This window comes from Miniopterus schreibersii (genome assembly GCF_964146895.1).
Source record: "Miniopterus schreibersii genome assembly, chromosome: 5".
Lineage (NCBI taxonomy): Eukaryota > Metazoa > Chordata > Mammalia > Chiroptera > Miniopteridae > Miniopterus > Miniopterus schreibersii.
The window spans coordinates 48,980,176-48,998,620 of record NC_138106.1 but is presented as its reverse complement, the minus strand read 5'-3'; the positions used below and the strand labels follow the sequence as shown (position 1 = coordinate 48,998,620).

At 39.7% G+C, this 18,445-nt stretch overlaps 1 protein-coding gene across 1 annotated transcript in view; it reads right to left on the bottom strand.

Moving 5' to 3' along the window:
- POLQ (DNA polymerase theta) overlaps positions 1-3,310 on the bottom strand; it is a 76,397-nt gene extending 73,087 nt beyond the window's left edge. Inside the window, exons 1-3 of the mRNA XM_081139255.1 lie at positions 2,994-3,310; positions 2,351-2,530; positions 453-583 (exon numbers count right to left, since the gene is read on the bottom strand). Coding sequence (XP_080995381.1) covers positions 453-583; positions 2,351-2,530; positions 2,994-3,183 — 501 coding nt within the window. The 5' untranslated portion in view covers positions 3,184-3,310. The remainder of the gene's footprint in view (positions 1-452; positions 584-2,350; positions 2,531-2,993) is intronic.
- Positions 3,311-18,445: the final 15,135 nt, after the last annotated feature.

Here is an 18,445-nt window from a genome sequence, read left to right as displayed (position 1 = left end):
CAGAACAGAGGAACAGACCACAGGCCTACCTAAGAACTAATGAATCTTGTTCTTCATCCCCTAAATGCTCCCAAACAGCCCTCAATTAGAATGGGATATGCTTCCTTAAACACTCTTTCCATGCTTCAGTCTAGTCCTACTACTCAGGTAAAATGCTGATTCTTAATTTGCATGTTTATATACTAGAAGTATTCTATTTACTTCCTAAGGAAAAGTTTATCAATTTTAACATAGTGTTCAGCAATTACTCTTTTAATTTGATGGCCCTTTCTCCTTCATGCAATAATACAAAAGTTTTCCTTCATAAATGGCCAACACTTAAAGCTACATTGGGATGCAATAAAATAAACTTTACTTTCCACTAGCTTTTATAATTCTATTTCAAATTAGTAAAGCCAGTGCTGCCAATAACAGGCCTTATCACAATTCCAAACTTAGTACAAGAATATTACCTGGAGATAGTATTTCTTCTCTTTAGCCACAGAGACAAAGGGCAGAATAAACAAAGCTTTCTTCCGCATTTCCAAAACCCGCTTCAAAATAAGTAATTCAGCAACAAGAGTCTTCCCAGCACTTGTAGGAGCTAAAACATGTTATTCCATAAGGTTATCACAAAAAGAAAAAATATTTGATATACTGCATTAATAAATGTTTTAAACCACATCTACTAACTACAGAGCCAAAGGCTATCCTAATATTAAGGCCCAACAAGCATTTGAAACCTTTATACCCTTAAATGCCCCTGCGTTTAAACTAGCTCTCTTAAGTCTCATACTAAAAATAGAGAATTATTAAACAAATCTTTATATCAACAATAAACGATGAATATTATTGAGTACCTAGCTTGTACGTGAAGATCCTTTCCTTTAAGTACTAAATGACTAAAAGCCCTTCTTTGAAAAAGCAGATAAACAACTTTAATATGCTGTGATAGGAGCTATAAGTTGAGTGAGAGGAGCTGTAAGGAAGTTTATGGAAAGAAAACAGAACTTATGAAGAGGAAAGGAAGAAGCAAGGAATTCTAAGCAGAAAAAACAGTATGTGCCAACGCCTGGAAGAAAGCCTGGTATGTTCAGATGACAGTAAGTTATTTAGTAAGCATGAAATATAAAACAAGTAGGAGAGTGAAAAAAGAGATATGAGTGTGCCACATGAAAAGGAGTTTTATAATCCCACCACATAAGGAATTTAGAATTTATCCTAAAAGCAATTCAGAGTGACTATTGAGTTTTATGAAAAGGAGTGACAAGATCGTATTTGTACTTCATGGGGATTATTTTGACTGCAGAAGCAGAGCAAGATCAGAGAGAAAAAAATAAACTAGTTACAAGGCTACTGCATAAACTAGAAGAAAGATGATAGTGAGCGTAATCTGGAAAATAGATAATAGAAGAAAGGTAGTAAACTTGGTAATGGACCTAGGAACAGTGAGTAGTCAGAATCAAGTTATTGGAGATTATAGACACTGGACTTGGTGATTAATTTACATGAATTGGTGACCAGAGTCATGAAGACAACCAAATTTTGATTTAAGCAACTAAAATGGTCAGGCCATGCTACCACTACCAGTAATTACCACAAGTTAGCAATTATTGTGTATTTTCTATGTGCCAAAAATTGTTGTAAGTGCTCTCTCATGCTCTCTCTCTCTCTCTCTCTCTCTCTCTAGTGATTTGCAAGGTTACACAGCCAACACATGATAGAGATAGTCTTCAAGCCCAACCAGTCTGACTCCCCAGCCTGAACTGATAAGTTGTCTATGTTTTGCAGCCATAACAAAATATCTGGATGATTCACAATTTCAGAGAAAACTGACACTAAGGAAGTGCATCTTACCAATTAATTCATTTCTAAAGTGAGTATAGTAAAAAGGTTAAAAACGATGCATGTCAGAATTGCCTTTGAAAGCCCATATAAATTTTCTATAAGGTATATTACATATGGTTTTGTGTATTCAACCCTGTACAAGCAGGTCAGTTTATAAACATGTTTATAATGTTCATACACTAAAAAGCAACTGAGATAGACTGGAGGAAGAGCAGGCTTACATCTCCCACTGTGCACATTTACTCTGGGACACATTTGTTGAGAGGAATGGCAAGCAGGACAGCTCTCTTTAAGTTGTCTCTTTTTCCTTCCCCCAACCCAGCCATATAATGGATTTTGCATCATTTAAATATGCATATGAGGCTCCACTTTTCATATATATTTTAAGATTTTCTCTAGTTATAAATTACTATCTCAACCACCTTTTTTTAAAAAAAAAAAACATATAACTACCTCAATAGGGTATTCTTTACTTTCATAATGCCTTTAAAATAAAGAAATTAATTTGCAAAAATTTAAATACCTGAATAGACTAAATTCTTTCCTTCCAGGACTTGTCCAAGCAAAAGACACTCTGCCTGCCATTTAAACATCTTTTTTACACCGAAATTGTGATATTTCTCCAGAACCGCTGTAGGAAGTCCCCAATTTGCCAACAGCAGCTTGTCTATTTGATCGTCAGGAACTGTTTGCTTGCACTCCCCTTTTAAGAAAAAATAAAAAGTTAATAGTTGGATTTCATTTAACAGTAGTTAGCCCTCCGCTGTATTCTGGAATTCCTATGTGCTGGGATAAGGCCATATAAAGCACACCTGGCATAAAGCACGTTCAATCTAAGAACCTGTAAGGAGTCCTGGGCACTATGAGCAGCGAGCTCTCTCCAGGCGCCGAGATCTGGCCCACTGCGCAGTTGTTTCCGTAAAGGCCGAAAGACCCAGAAACCGCTTGAATGTTTCTCCCACGTGGTCGCTGAATATAAGCTGAAAGCACGTCCGTGTCTGAACCGAAAGTGACCTGCCGCACCAGGCCAGAGTCACAAACTGAGAAGAGGGCTAGTCACCGAGGAGGCCGTGCAAACAAGCGGGTTCCTCGCGGTGGGGACACCTCCCTACACATAGTCCGGCTGTGCCGTCCACCTCGCCCGCCGTCCCAGAGCCTGCGAGTACCTGCTGCCGCGGCCAGAGGGTGGCCACTGTCCTTCAAGCTGCGTCTCAGGCCGGGGGGCGGGCTCAGCACCGGCTCCGGGGGGCGCAGGCGGCTGTCACTGCTGTCACTGCAGTCACCGCTGCTTCCCAAGAAGGAGTCCGAGCCCGATGTTGAACGCCGCCGTTTCCCGCTCGCGCGGAGAAGACTCATCGCTAACTCTTCTCAGCTGTTCAGAGACAGCCACAGTTCCAGTGTCCTCCCGTTACGGGAGGGCCCGGTGACAGGTGCGGCTGTCATCTTCCCGCCGCGGCCTTCAAACTCAGGCCTCCCGGCCCGCCCCGGAACCATAGAGTTCTCGGTAATGAGAGTAGCCTGAGGACCATAGAATCGTGGGGAAGGAGCGGCTCTCGCTGGTGTGCTAGACCTCCCGCCTCGGGGAGTTGGTTAGTGTGAGAGAAGCTGAGTTGGACGTGGAATCTAAAGAACATAGTAAACTGATGAACAAAATAGATTCAGTGACATAGAAGCGCGGAACAGACTGAGGAATCTCAGAGGGAAGGGAAGGGGGAGGCGGCTGGAGAATAACCGAAGGACTTATATGCATATATGCGTAACCCACGGACACAGACAATAGTGTGGTGAAGGCCTGGGGGAGGGGGGGAGGGGCGGGGTGGAAGGGGTCAATGGGGAAAAGGGACATCTGTAATATTTTCAACAATAAAGATAATTTTTTTTAAAAAAAGAAGCTGGGGAAAAGACTGCGTATATAATCTGCATTTATAATCAAACAAAACATTTTCTTTTCGTCCATTTCTGGTTTGAATAGCAAGGTTTGCTAACTTCATAAAATGAACTGCCCATAATTGGTAGATCAAGGGAAGTAAGTCTTCTTAACACATTGGTATTAAAAAGAAAAATCATTACACATTATGTGTGCAAAACATACAAGCAAAACCTAAGATTTCCAATGGAGCAGAATCGGCTCCTCTCTCTGATGGTAGGAAAGAGGCTATTTCTTTGCACAATATCCACTTTAGCATCGCACTCTGTGGGTACTAAGTGAGGGGGAACTGGAGACTGCCGGCGATAGACCCCTTAGATGGCTGTATGAACGCTGCCAGGCAAGGCCCCTGCGTGTGCCTGAATGAGCCTTGTAAACACGAGCTTATTAATGGGCCTGCAGTCGGCCTATTGGCAAGGCAGAATCAAGTGAGCCCTGGGCGGAAACTGCTGCCGTTAATCACCTCGTTGCAGGATCAGTTTCACCAAGCAAATCTAGTAGGCGAAATATACCACTAAAAATCTCAAAAGGACCAGTCCAATAAAAAAGACTCCAATACAAGTCTGGCAAATACCACTTGAGTGTCAATTCTCCTGTGAAAACCTACCTTATTAAAATAAAAGTTTTGCCCCAGCTGGGTAGTTCAGTAGAGCATTGCCCCAGGTACACCAAGGTTTCGGGTTTGATCCCATCAGGGCACATACAAGAAGCAGCCACTGAATACATAAAAAGCAGAACAACAAATCTCTCGATCTCGCTCTTACTCTCTCTCCCCCCCTCCTTTCCTCTAAAATCAATAAATTTAAAATTTTTTAATTTTTTAAAAATATATATCTTTATTGATTTCAGAGAGAGGAAAGGAGAAGGAGAGAGAGAGAGACAGAAACATCAATGATGAGAGAGTCATTGATCGAGCCCACAACCTGGGCATGTGCCCTGACCGGGAATTGAACCCTGATCGCCTGTATTCTAGTTTGATGCTCAACTGCTGAGCCATGCCCTGCCAGACGAATTTTTTAATTTTTTTAAATAGCAATATTCTAAAGTTCCACAAGATGGCAATGTTACTCCATAAAGGAAACATTTTCCCTAGTTACCTTTTATACATTCACTTAACTATAGACCCATCTACTGTGTGCTGGGCACTGGGTATGTATATGGTGGGGAAATGGGATGATGTGGCTCCTGCTCTCAAAGAGAAAGAGCCTAGAGAAGGAGACAGGCATTAAACTAATTAATTCTTTTATTTTTTTAATAATTTAAAAAAAATTTTATGATGGGGGGGTGGGGGAGGAATCAATTTGTTGTTCTACTTATTTATGCATTTAGTGGTAGCTTCTTGTATGTGCCCTAACCAGAGATCGAACCTGCAACCTTGATGCATCAGGTGGATGCTCCAACCCAACTGAGCTACCCAGAAAGGGCCAGATTAATAAATTCTTATACATTGTATTAATGTTTAGGCAGAAATGAACAGTGCTATCAAATAAATGAAACCAGCCCTAGCCGGTTTTCTTAGTGGTTAGAGCGTCAGTTATGCAGGATCATCTTTAAACTTTGAGTTACAGTTTTCCTAAAATATTTTGTTGTCCCCAAAATTTTGGCTGATGGAGGCCCACCTATCTTTTTCATAAATGAGAGAAAAAAATAAAAGATTACATAAATTCATGCAATTATTCAACAAATCTGCCTTAAAAATTACCTTCTCAGAGAGGTCTTCCTTGACCTTTTTTTTCTAAATATAATTTACTGACGCAGCACTCTCTTTCCCTTCCTCTGCTTTATTTTCTCCGTATCACGTATAACTCTGTAAAATGTATTATTTGTTTATTTACAGACTGACTTCCTCACCAGCATATAAATTCCATGAGGGCAGGAACTTTGTCTTCTCTCTGTTCTATCTCCAGCACTTAGCACAATATGTGACACATAATAGACACTCAAAACATTTATGGGATGGATGAATGACAACTATGTCACTCACTTTTCTGGGTTCTGGAACACAGTGATGAAGGAAAGAGACAGTCTCCTCTCTTGCAGATCTTAATTTCAGTTTTGTTACCTGATTAGAAAATGGAAGTTTAGTCTGAAGAAGACTTTACTGAGTGTGTTGTTCTCTGAGATGTAAATATTAACTGCTCATACCATGGACGCCAATTGTGAGCACTTGAGAAGGATTTCTGAACTTTCAATCTCCTGGAGCCTGATATTTGGGCCCTGATCTCATTTGCCTTGTCCCTTTTCTTTCTCCTGGCGTAAGGGAGGGAATAGCTATGAAGACCTTGAAGAAGGAAGCTTTTACCCATCAAGAGAGAATGGGGCAATCAATCAAGAAACAAACTAATAAAAGGTGTTTATTATTTTATGTGTGCCTCCCTCCAGACCAATGGTCTTCCTAGGTACAGAGTTCCTTCTATAAGGTAGCCACTGTTCTAATTGTTTAATTGTTTGAGTGATATTAATTGCTTTAACCTCACAACAAACCTGAGAGGTTAAGTAACTTGCCCAAGGTCACACATCTGCAGTGGAACCTACATGCATACAGTCGGGCTCAAGTCCAGTCTCACCCTTCTCTATACTTTCTCACTCCCCTTTCCTTCTTTTTCTGCCCTTCCCCTTCACTATGTGGATAATTTTGACTCCTAGGGGAACTACCAAAATTCTTTTTCACATCTTTGTCTTCTCCTACTATTTGAAACATATTTGGAACATGGACTCTGTCAGACAAGAGTTTTTGGCCCCTGCCCAGCCCAAGATAAGACCAAGCAGGAGGAAAGTTTTGTGGGTTAAGGGAAGAATCAGCCAATCAGACCCCAAAACAGGATCTGCTCAGGGAATAAGGATTGTGCCCCTGGGGCACCAGCAGCCTAGAATAAACAGATGGATTAACTGGAATAAAGGCGTAATGTCCCCTCAAGTCATCATTTATGCTGCAAAACTTGCACAGAACCTTCCCCAGGATGAGAGTAGAGAACAACCCTTACTGTTCCTTCCAGACCATTTTACTCCCTCTCAGCATATGCCAACAACTTTCTCCTTGCTAACTTCTGAAATTGGGGACCTTTGCCACCATCCTGGATGGCATCACTACCCGGTGCGTTCCCTTACCCTCAGACAACCCTAAAGTGTTTCCTCTTCATAATGAGGAAGGTGATGGCTTCAACCAGTTTGTTGTTTGCCTTTAACTTTTCTACTACAGAAGCTTTGGCTTTGAGATTCTGTCCCCAAATACAGGGTGTCCCCAAAAATGTATACACACCTTTTTCTGATAGCTCAATTGATGTTTCTTGCTTTTCAGATTTAGCCCATTGGAATTAATAATTATTCAAAGTGTGTATACATTTTTTGGGACACCCTATATATCAACATTTTACCTTCATGCTTTTAATACTTTTTATTTCTTTTATGAAAGAAAAAGAAAAGGAGAGTTTGAGTAAGAGTTTGAGGGAGCTTTTTTTGAAAAAAAATAAAAGGTTTCAAAGAAAAATTGAGAAAGATTGAGGGATCGACAATATTGAGACACTAAGAGAAAAGTGCCAAAAGAAATATTGAAATACTAAGAAAGAGAGAGCATGTGTATTATATATATGTGTGTGTGTGTGTGTGTGTGTATATATATATATATATATATATATATATATATATATATATATATTATCAGACTTTCAACATTATGGCTAAATAAGCTGCAGCTCAGAAAGTTAAGGAGATGACATCATTTGAAAAATATAAAGAACAGAATGAGGTCTAACATAAGTCTAACAGAAATTCCAGAAGAAGCTAGTAGTGACAAATGGAAGAAAGATACTATTCAGAGAAAGTGGTTCAGAAATGTCCATAATTGAAGAAATGCAGGAGTGTTTAGACTGAAGACATAGTGATACATAGACAAAATAAATAAAAACAAATGTTACCTAGACATTTTGAGGTAAAAATATAGACTATGAACAAAACACACATCTTTTTATTTTATTATTTTTTTATTGATTTTAGAGAGAGGCAGGGAGAGGGAGAGAGAGATAGAAACACCAATGATGAGAGCAGCTCATCGATCAGCTGCCTCCTGCACGCCCCCTACATGCGCCCTAACCAGCAATCAAACTGAGATCTCGGGTTCATGGGTCGACGCTCAGCCACTGAGCTACATCAGCCGGGTGAATACATCTTTTTAAAAGCAACTGGAGAGCAGAGAAAGATTACCTACAAAGGAATGAAAGTTTGACTGTCAGCAGACTTTTCAAATAAATGACTTCTATATTCACCTAACCAATTATGCAAGATTGACAATGTAATAAATATATTTTTATGCAAAAAAAAGTTTGAGAAGATTTACAATTAAGAGACCATCACTAAAAGAACTGAGTGATTCTGCTTCACGAAGAATAAAAATGTGCCCCAGAGGAAAAAGGCAGATGAAAGAAGCAATGATGGCCAAAGACCTTGATAAATATTTATGGCAAAAATAATGACTTTTAGGGGCATAAAAGCAAGTTTGATCTAAAATAACAGACAATAGTAGACAAAAGTAACATGAAAGTGTGAAGGTGGGGAATTCACTGTTAAAAATCCAAAGAGCATTTTATTGTTTGAGAGAAGTATAGAGAAACTGATTAAATTTTTGAATTTTTTAAATCTAGTATGTATGTGAAAAAATTAATGGTAACTTTAAATCTTGCATTTAATTAACATAAATGTGGGAGAGGGGAAGGGAATAAAGGGCAACCATTCCAACTGAAGGCTGGAAAAGTGAAAAGAAATCCCACGAAGGAAGCAGAAATCAGCCTGGTGCTTTCCCTCTCGGGAGCACGCCTCCCCCTCGCCTCCTCCCCACCTTCAGCCCCGCGCATCACCTTTGCCTTCCTCTCTCCTAAGCTCCAAGGCCCGTCTTTGGCTTCTGTAACTTGCTTCCTGGGCCTGTGCAGCCCAGCTGGCTCACTGCTCCTACCTCTGTAACTTTCTAAATAAACTTTCTCTTGTAAGGTGGGGGGAAAAAGAAATCAGTCTAAATATATTACTAATCATTATCCTATTAAACATAAACAGATTTAATCCAAATTTAAAATCCTCAAATTGGATTTCTGTTTTAAAGAGATTGACCTATAACTAAACCACTGGCAAGGGTAAAAGTTAAATAAAGAGGCAGTGATATCAAAAGGACGGGGAGCCGGCTGAAGGGGTTGATGAAAGGTAGAAGTTTGAGTGTAAAAAGAAAAGTGACTATTTCCAGCAACAGTTACATCAGTCTCTAAGCATCCCTCTGTTGAATGAATAAACGAATGACTGAATGAATGAAGGGCGGGACGGTAAGGGTGGGTTTGGGTGGTGCAGGGGTCTGATTGTATCAAGTTTTACATTTAAATACACAGCGTTACACCACGAGAAGACGCTAAAGAAGCTGCATTTTCAGAGAGACACGTCCAGCGGGCTTGGAAATGGGCACTCGGCAGGGATTCACAACAGGTAAACTGGGTTGTGGGGGACAGTGGTGCAGAATGTGGGGTTTAAGTGGTCAAAGGGAATTCAGAAGCTCAAAGGAGCAAGATTAGAGGATGCAAATCACTCAGCTCCATTCCCGTGGAGGGAGATGATAGAGAGAGAGGCTTGTAAATTGAGGGAGGAAGGTCTGGTTGCCTCATGGAAGGCCAGGGGTAAATGGAGACTCTTGCCCTGCCGCTTGGTGTCTGCTCTGCAGGGCCCCTGCGTCCCCAGCAGTGGCCGCCTGGCCTTGCAGTACACTCCTTAGAGCCCTACCAGGGCAGCGCTGTGTGTCACCAAGGAGTCACCAGGCTTAAATAAGTGCCCACTGGTGACAGGCAGGCAAATACCTGCTGAGTCAATGCAGTGCCCCTGCTGTCTTGTGCTCTTCACAACCGTGATCCCAGAAAACACCAAGTCCATTTGACAAGTGATTCTTTGTTTGTTTAATATGCCAGTTTAAGTTGTAGACTTTCGGTGCCCTTCCTGGGAAAGTGGGCAGGGGGCTCATCTGTAAGAGTATAACAGTTGTACTTTACCCTGTGTGTTTGTTGAGGATTAAATGAATCATGCTCATGAAACACTTAGATGCCCGACACATGGAAAACATCTCCAAATGTTGTTGTTGATGTGACTGTGTTGTATAACATCCTAATAATGTTATTGTATGTGACTGCATCATTAACTACCGCATTTACTCAGAGAATTATATTGAACAGAGGCTTAGCTGAGTTCAATTTCTCTTCGATTAAATGCCAGGCCCTGGCCCATCCTCTGCTATTGCTTTTTAAACTTTTTGTTCTCAACATCTTTACATTCTTAAAAACTACTGAGAGCTCCAAAGGGCTTTAGTTTCTATAAGTTGTATCTGTAGTCATTTACCACACCAGAAATTAAATTAAGAAATTAAAAAATATTTATTCACTTTAAAATGATAAAGGCATTACACGTTAACTATGTTTTCTATACAGAAAAAATAGTGAGAAGGATGTCATTATTTTACATTATAGTAACTTTATCTGGCTTAATAGAAGGCAACAGAATTATCTTCCACTTTTGCATTCATCTTTTGTGACATATTGTTTTTGTTGAAACTGGCCTTATGCAGATTATGTCGAAATCTGGCCTTATACAGATATGGAAGAACATTTTTATTTATTTATTTATTTATTTATTTATTTATTTATTTATTTATTTATTTATTTATGAACAGACTGAGGGATCTTAGAGGAAGGTGTGGCTGAGGGAGTGGGTGGGGAGAGACTAATCAAAGAGCTTATATGCATAACCCATGGACACAGACATTGGTATGGGGAGGGCTTGAGTGTGGAGAGGATGCGGGATGAAAGGGATCAATGGGGGGAAAAAGGGGACATCTGTAATACTTTCAACAATAAAGATTTAAAAAATCAATAACATTTTAAAAATAAGAAAAGAAAAATGAGTATTCTAATATTCTTTGTGATAATTGTGGATAGTCTGCAACTAAAAACAATCTTAATAAGTGGTAATTTCTTAAATATTAGCTACTATGTGAAATTTGAAATTATATCAATGAACTCATAATCTGTCACATTAAAATCCATAGTCTACATTGCACTTTGAGTGGATATTTTATCCATGTATGATTTTGTAACATCATACTGGTTTTTTGCAGAATATTGGTTTACTTAGTTATGCTCTTCTAAATGTATTCCCCTGGAAATTCGTGACAGAATGAGAGTTAAAAAGCAAATATTTTAATATTATGAAGATAATTTTGACCTCTGGAACTCCCTGAAAAGATCTTAGGGAACTCCAAGGGCCTTCAGAACCCACTTTGAGAACTGCTGCCCTAGGTTATCCAAACTTTCATAGTAATTGCCTCTCTCTGTCTATCTCTCTGGTGTAAACTCTTTTCAAGCAAAAGCAAAAAAATCTATACTCTCCTCCCACTGACACATTATTTTCTCATAGCCAACTGTTTCCACAGGTGTAATAAAGGGACAATAAAGATCAGAAAATAGGAAAATAAATGGGTAAATAAAATTGTCATTGCTTCTAGAAGGAAGAGCATATAGTACTACGAGTTAAGAGAACATTGTGAAATAGTTTGGGAAGAGAAGTATAGCTTCTATAAGTTAGTGTCGTTTAAACTGAGAAAAGACAGGCGAGTAGGTATTGAGTAGTTAAGTAGGACAGAATAGTGGGGATGAGCATGTACAAACACCTGAAACAGGCAGCTCATGACTTGTTCAAAGACTTGAAGGAAATCCAGTGTGGCCAGAACACAGACAGCCAAGAGAGGAGTGGTCAGCAAGTGCCATTTTCAAGGCCAACACATAAATACGAATGAATGGAGGCTCGCATGACATATCGTAAGTATTTAAAAGTTGTAAATCAAGCTATCAAGGTGTTAAGTGAAGTACATTCTACTTGCCCACCTTGGCAATATATCTTCCAAGAAGCTGAGATTCAAATTTTGAATTCTTGGGTTCGTTGAAGTTACACATCAGAACCCTGCAATGGAGGGAGACCTAGCCAAAGCTCATTTCCCATTCTTCTCACCCCTGTCTGCGTGCCCAAGGCCCAGGCTATTGATACCCCTTGACCCTCGGGCCAGGGTGGGGGTACACATTGACAGCACGTTCTCTTGGGAGATCAAGATTATAACTTTTTCAACTGAGATAACAGACTCAGGGAGGTGGAGTCACTTTTTTAATTCACAGAGGTACTATGTGAGTAACCTGGAATCCAAAGGCCTTGAATACATTGCATTTCAAGAAGTAAATGAGATTATCACTCTCTACCTCCTACTCTATTCCACAGACCAACCAATGCAGCCCTCTTGTGCCCAGATGAACAGCAGAGCCCCTGGGACTCCCCAGACCTGCTATTTTATCTACGCAAGTGATTACAGTCTTTATACTCAACAAGACAAAGTTGATCACAGTGAGTATAACAACCTTCTTCCTTCCCTCCAGTCTCACCCCCACCGCCTGGGGGCCCATAGTGCTCCTTGAAGGAGGGACAGTTTTAACAGTCAAATGAATTCCAAGTGCTTCTGGGTCAGGCTGAATCCCATTTTCCAGAGTGGCTGAACTGATAACAAGATTGGGTGGCTTAATCTGGGTCCTCTAAGGAGCAAATGTCAAGATAGGATTAAACAAATCTACAAGGATTTTATTAGGGGAAATGCCTTTAGAGAAAATGGGGAAGGAGTCAGGGGAGCCTGGGAGAGCTATTGGACCACAACACAAATCTGACCCCCTAGGGAAGGAGAAGGGAAGGTTGGGTGGAAGGACCTTACACTATCCACCAAGCAGTCTAAATTGGGCAGTGTGGTTGGTGAAATCTGAATAAGCTTTACGGATTGAGCTAGTGTCATTTTTCTGGCTTTGATAGTGTACTACATTTATGCAAAATGTTACATTGGGAGAGGCTGGATGAAGGGTGCATAGGACCTCCCTGTACATTTTTTTTATATATATAACTTCAGTGAATCTGTAATTATTTCAAAATTAAAAGTAAAAAAGAAAAATCAAACACTAGAAAATGTGATAATTCTTGCTTTAAGTATTCATATATACTTCAAATAACTTAAGAAGAAAAAATTAGTCTATTACATTTAATCAAGTATTTGCCATTTTTTATGGCTCTTTCTTCATTCTTGAAGTTCTAGTTTCCCCCCTTATATTATTTCCCTCCAGCCTGAAGAATTTCCTTTAACATTTCTATAGAATAGGACTACTGGTCACAGATTCTCCTAGCTTCCCTTAATCTGAGAATATCATCATTTCGCCTTCATTGCTGAAGGATACTTCCTTGGTTTCCGATGAGAAATTTATGGTCATTTGATCTAGTTTAATTTATCCATCTTTTCATGTATAAGCCATGTTTCAACAATCTCCTTAGAGACAATATCCCCCTACTCTGAATCACGAAGATACTGACACAAAATTTCTTTTAATATTTTCACAGTTTCATTTTCTTTTAATATTTTCACAGTTTCATTTTCGACTAATACATCTGCAGTATTTTTCTATGCAGATGTAAAATGCAAACATTTTCCAGGAGAGGTAGAGACTCCGGAGTCATTTGTGTTACAACAAGGCCAGGCCCTTAGAAAACACTGCTTTCCAGTAAATGAATGACTTCAACAGCGTCCCCTTTCTCATATAGGCTTTTCACCCCAGATGTCAGTAACTCTAATGAACAGAATTGCCCCAGAGAATCCCCAGCCAGGCCTTTTTAACCACATGGATGATTCCAGCATGAACTTGATACCACAGAATCCAGCTGGTCCCAGTGAGTATTATTCTCCTCTGTCTCCCCCTTCTCCACTGATGCCCTTTTCACATGGGCCCTGTAATTGTATATTGCATCTGTTTTAAAACAGCTATTTATTGTTACATCTTCTTTTAAAAATTTGATTTTAAAACATTCCCATGATAAGAGGGGAAGTTATAAATTTCATATCAAGGCCGAGTACATTTGGCCCATGGTTGACCAAATTATGATAGATAAGCTGAGAACACAAAATATAGAGCAGGTAAGAATGTTTTTCCAGGAGAGAAGGAGTGAAGTGTAGAGAGATAGAAATACAGAAAGCCCCTTATCCAAGACAGAATACAATTCTAATATCAATTCTGATGTGTGGATTTTCCCCCCATACCAAGCAGTTCTCTGACACCAGTGGATGTCCTACAATTCAATCCACTTCTGACATTACCAACCCAGAGATAAAGTCAGAGCCCAAAGGTTCGGGGCTCAGACCTAGATGACTGCCCTCACTTCAGGTGTCAATCACAAGTCCAGGTATCACTTGTGATTCTGACCAATTGGCTGTAAATCAGAGGTTCCCAAGAACCCCATCTTGGGTTTGATTGACTTGCTAGAGCAGCTCACAGAACGCAGGAAATCAGTTTACTCACTAGATTACTGACTTATTACAAAGAATAATGAATAAAAATCAATAGCTGGATAAAGAGATACATAGGACAGGGTCCCAAACAAAGGAGCTTCTGTTTATATAGATTCTGAACCCATCTTGGCAGTATGTGGATTCATTCTGGTTCACTAACCTGGAAGCTCTCTGAACCCTGCCCTTTTGGATTTTTGTGGAGGCTTCATTATGTGGGCATGATTGATTAAATCATTGCCCATTGGTGATTGATTCAATATAAACTTTAAAATATTAAACTATTGAATACATCTGTAATTGCTTTTGAGTTTGTGAGAGTGTAATTTTATTTCTTTTTCAATGCAGAACTCTTTTTTGATTAAGGAAATGCCTTATATCCATACCTTGATCAAAGTCTTATCAAAAATAAGTACTGAATTTTAAAATTTTTCTGTCATCTTTTGCTATGATCTTGAAATTTTTCTCCAAGTGTTAATGTAGTTTAACTCAATAAAATTTATTCCTTAATACACAGAAAAGAAGAATGAACATGATAACAAATACCTATAATAGAAGAGTGCATTTTCTATATCACATTATAGGAAAATAATACTAATTAGTAGCATGGTTTAAAATTTTTGTTTTTCTATAAAACCACTTAACTATTTTAATTGGCAGTCTTTTCCTAACTTACCCTTCGTATGCTGAGGTGATTTATTATAAGGTCAGCAAGATTATAAGCAGTGAATTATCAGAAATGCGATGAGGTGGTTCAAACAAGAAGTGGGGCCAAGTGAAGACCCTTCGTCGTTTTATTGAAATGGGCATAAAAGAGGAGGATTACTAGAGCATCGCCTTGAATTCTGTAACTTAACCTATGGTTTGTGTGTATGTGTGGTTATTAGTCTATTCAGGGTCAGCAGTTGCTGTTCTTTTTAAGCAAATTTTGGTATTTTTATTTCCTTAGAAAATTTATAAAAATTTCCCTTTTCTCTCCGTTGCCATTTAAAAAAATATTCTATAATTTTTAAATCATCTCCACATATTTAGTTATGTCTCATTTCTAATGAACATTTTCCCAGAGGAGTGAACAGAGCTTCCAAAAGCCTGGAAAGGAAAAAACCAAACACACACACTTCTACAGTCAAAATAGACTAGGTTCCTGAATAAATAAATGAAGAGAGGAAACCCATTTTGAAGAGTGTTATATTTAGGGTGCAGGGCCATGAGTTTTCTTCCCAGTTTCTAAAAGAAATGAAGTGTGAAAAAGAGGGAAGCCACTGTCCACTGTCTTGAGGCTAAGGTAAGGTAGACAGACTGAGTACATATGAAAAGGATTTTCTGTTTTTAGTGCAGGGCAAACTGAAACTCAAGGGAGCCAATTTCCAGAGCAAACAGACTGGGTACAGAGAAAATTGCAGAGGTAACATTTCCTAGCAGAGACAAACTAAGTCTCAGAAAACCGGACAGAGAGCACTGTGACATAGGGCTCAGCCTCCCAGAGTCAAGGTCTGGGATCTGTGTCTCTTGGATTCCAAGCCTGGTTGGAAGAAAGTCATGGGAGATTCATGGCTGTGGTTTGGGGGAGATTTTGAGAAGAGGAGGTAGTGTTAGTGTAACCACCCCCTCTCCACCTCTACTCTACAGCAACATGGAGGAAGTACCAAAAGCGCACCTCATTCATGCGTGTGCAGCATGAACAGTTGGAGATTCAATTTTACTACAACAGGTTTCCAGATAAAAATCGCCAGAAGGAACTTGCCTTGAAACTCAACCTACCGGAGTCAACAATAAAGGTCTGTCTGATCCCCTGAGGGATGTTTGGTACCCCCGTCGAAACCACATTCTATTCAGCCTGGAAATGCCTTCCATAACACAATAATATCTCATTTATTTAGTACCTGCTGTGTGCTAGTACTGAACTAGGCACATTGCATATGTTGGCCCCACCACCATTAAGCTTAAAAGAGGGAAGCTAAGGTTCAGGGGCAAAGTGACTGGGTCACAGAGTTAATAAGTAGTATAAGTGGAATTAGAATTTTAGAGGTCTTGTACCATAGACCTCAAATAGAGGAAGGACTCTCATCCGGACCTACTCCTCAACTCCTCACTTAGGGTCTTCTCAAGTAAAATGCTGCAATCTGTTTACAACACTAACAAGAAATAAATAACTGTCCCCAACCTCTGAATCGGCTACGGTCCGCCCCAAAATTTTTGTTTGGACTCTTTATTGTGGAGGCCTTCTAAATAATCCTTAAAAGTCCTTTATTTCAAATTCCTTCTTCCTCCTGAACTAGCTTCTCTTTTCTAGCATTCAGGACCCTTTCTCTGAAGCCCCAATACAACCTCTGAACATGCCCCACTTTCTTTCATTTTTCTTTCCCTGGGGTCCCCATCCTGATCCCTTACTGTCCCCCCTTATTGACTCCACTCAGGTCCATCTCTGGTCTCTCAGAACTCAGTATCATGGTGACTTGGAGAGGATATGAGGGTTATAGTCTGGCTTTTTTTCACCCTTGAGAAGCTTCAAACTCCATTAACAGACTGCAATCTCCCCCCACCTCCCCAAATCACAGACTTGGTTCAGGAACCGACGAGTCAAATTGAGGAAGCAGCAGCAGCAGCCACTAAAGCAACCGGATCAGATTCTTCTAGCCAAGAATGTGCCTGCCTCACCCACAGCGTCAACCAGTCCTTATTTTTTCCCTGCAGTTTCAGATTCCCATAGCTCCCTTCCACGTCAGCCCTTAGGCCCTGCGGATTTGGCCCATGACCCTGTCATCACTGAGAGTCCCGTAAGTGATGTCCAGATGCAAGCTCCTCAGGTGGAGAGGCTGGAGGCCTCAGTTCCTGCTTTGTTCTCTGATGCCTACACCATAGAGCAAATCATGAAAGAGTACAGTTTTCCTGATGAAGAAATATCCAACTGGCCTTTCTACTCTCTGTATCAGTATCTCTCCCCCACAGGCTCCAGCTAGAAGAAAGGGTTCTTCTCTTAGCATGTTTGCTGATGCAGCTTTGGGTCTGTCGTTTGGCCAAACCTCATCCAGTATGACAAGCTGAGGCCATTCAGCCTACAGTCTAAGAAAAAGAGCCTGGAATTGCGGAATCCCTCCAGTATAGTGAACTTTGGATTTCTCTGATCAAAGTACTAATAAATACCAGATTGTACAGAAAAAAGATCTTGTGTCTTGTACATGCCTCTCTTCTTTCCTTCGTTTGCTTCTTAACCCAAATATCTGGGTTGGTGTCCCTTTGATTTCCATGGAAATGCAAAAATGAGGTTTTTCCAAGTATAGTTCAGTACTACACAATCAACCCCACAACTCTGCCTGGGAAGAGTCCTTCTTAGTCCCTTAGATGACCAATTAGACCCTAAAAACTCCTCTTCCCAAAACTATTAGGCTTTTTAAAGAGAGTCAGCAGCCTTTTTATGAGGGCGGGTTGTAAACTCAAATTTTATTTCCAATCTTTATGTCTGAGGTTTTCTAAAGGGTAGTTTTAATCAAAATTTAAGGAGAAAACACCATCACCAATAGTTTTAATATAGTATGAGTCTATACGTAGTAAGAAATGTAAAAACTAGCATAGGAAGAGATAAAACAGATATTTGAAGATGAGATGATCATCTAGGAAAACTGATAAAATCAACAGTCAAACTTTCAGACTGACAAGCAAATTTTCCAGCTACATGATCAACCTACAAAATTAATAGCATTTTTCAAAACCAATCATAAACACATAATAACTATCCATTAAAAATATAACGTATCGATCAGTAGATAAGAAAGCTGTGGGACATTCACACCATGGAATACTATGCAGCTGCAAAAAAGAATCTTTTATCCTTTCAGACAGCATGGAGGGAACTAGAGAGTATTATGCTAAGTGAAATAAGCAGTCAGAAGATGCTAAGTGCCACATGATCACACATATGTGGAATATAAAAAAAAAAATTAACTGATGAACAAAATGGACCCAGAGACATAGAAACATGGAACAGACTGAGGGATCCAGAGGGAAGGGGGGGAGAGGGGAGGGGGTGGGGAGGTATTATTCAAAGAACTTATATGTTTATAAGCATAACCTTTGGACACAGATACTGGTCTGGGGGTGGGATGCATGTGGGGTGGAGGGGATCAATGGGGGTAAAAAGGGGACATCTGTAATATTTTCAACAATAAAGATAAGCTAAAAAAATAAAAATATAGAGGCAAAACCATTTACTGATATAGTTAAATATATATATATATATGTATGTACATATGTATCTAGCAATTAACTAAGAAAAGTGAGGCCTCTGGAGAAAACTTCAAAACTTGAATAAAGGACAT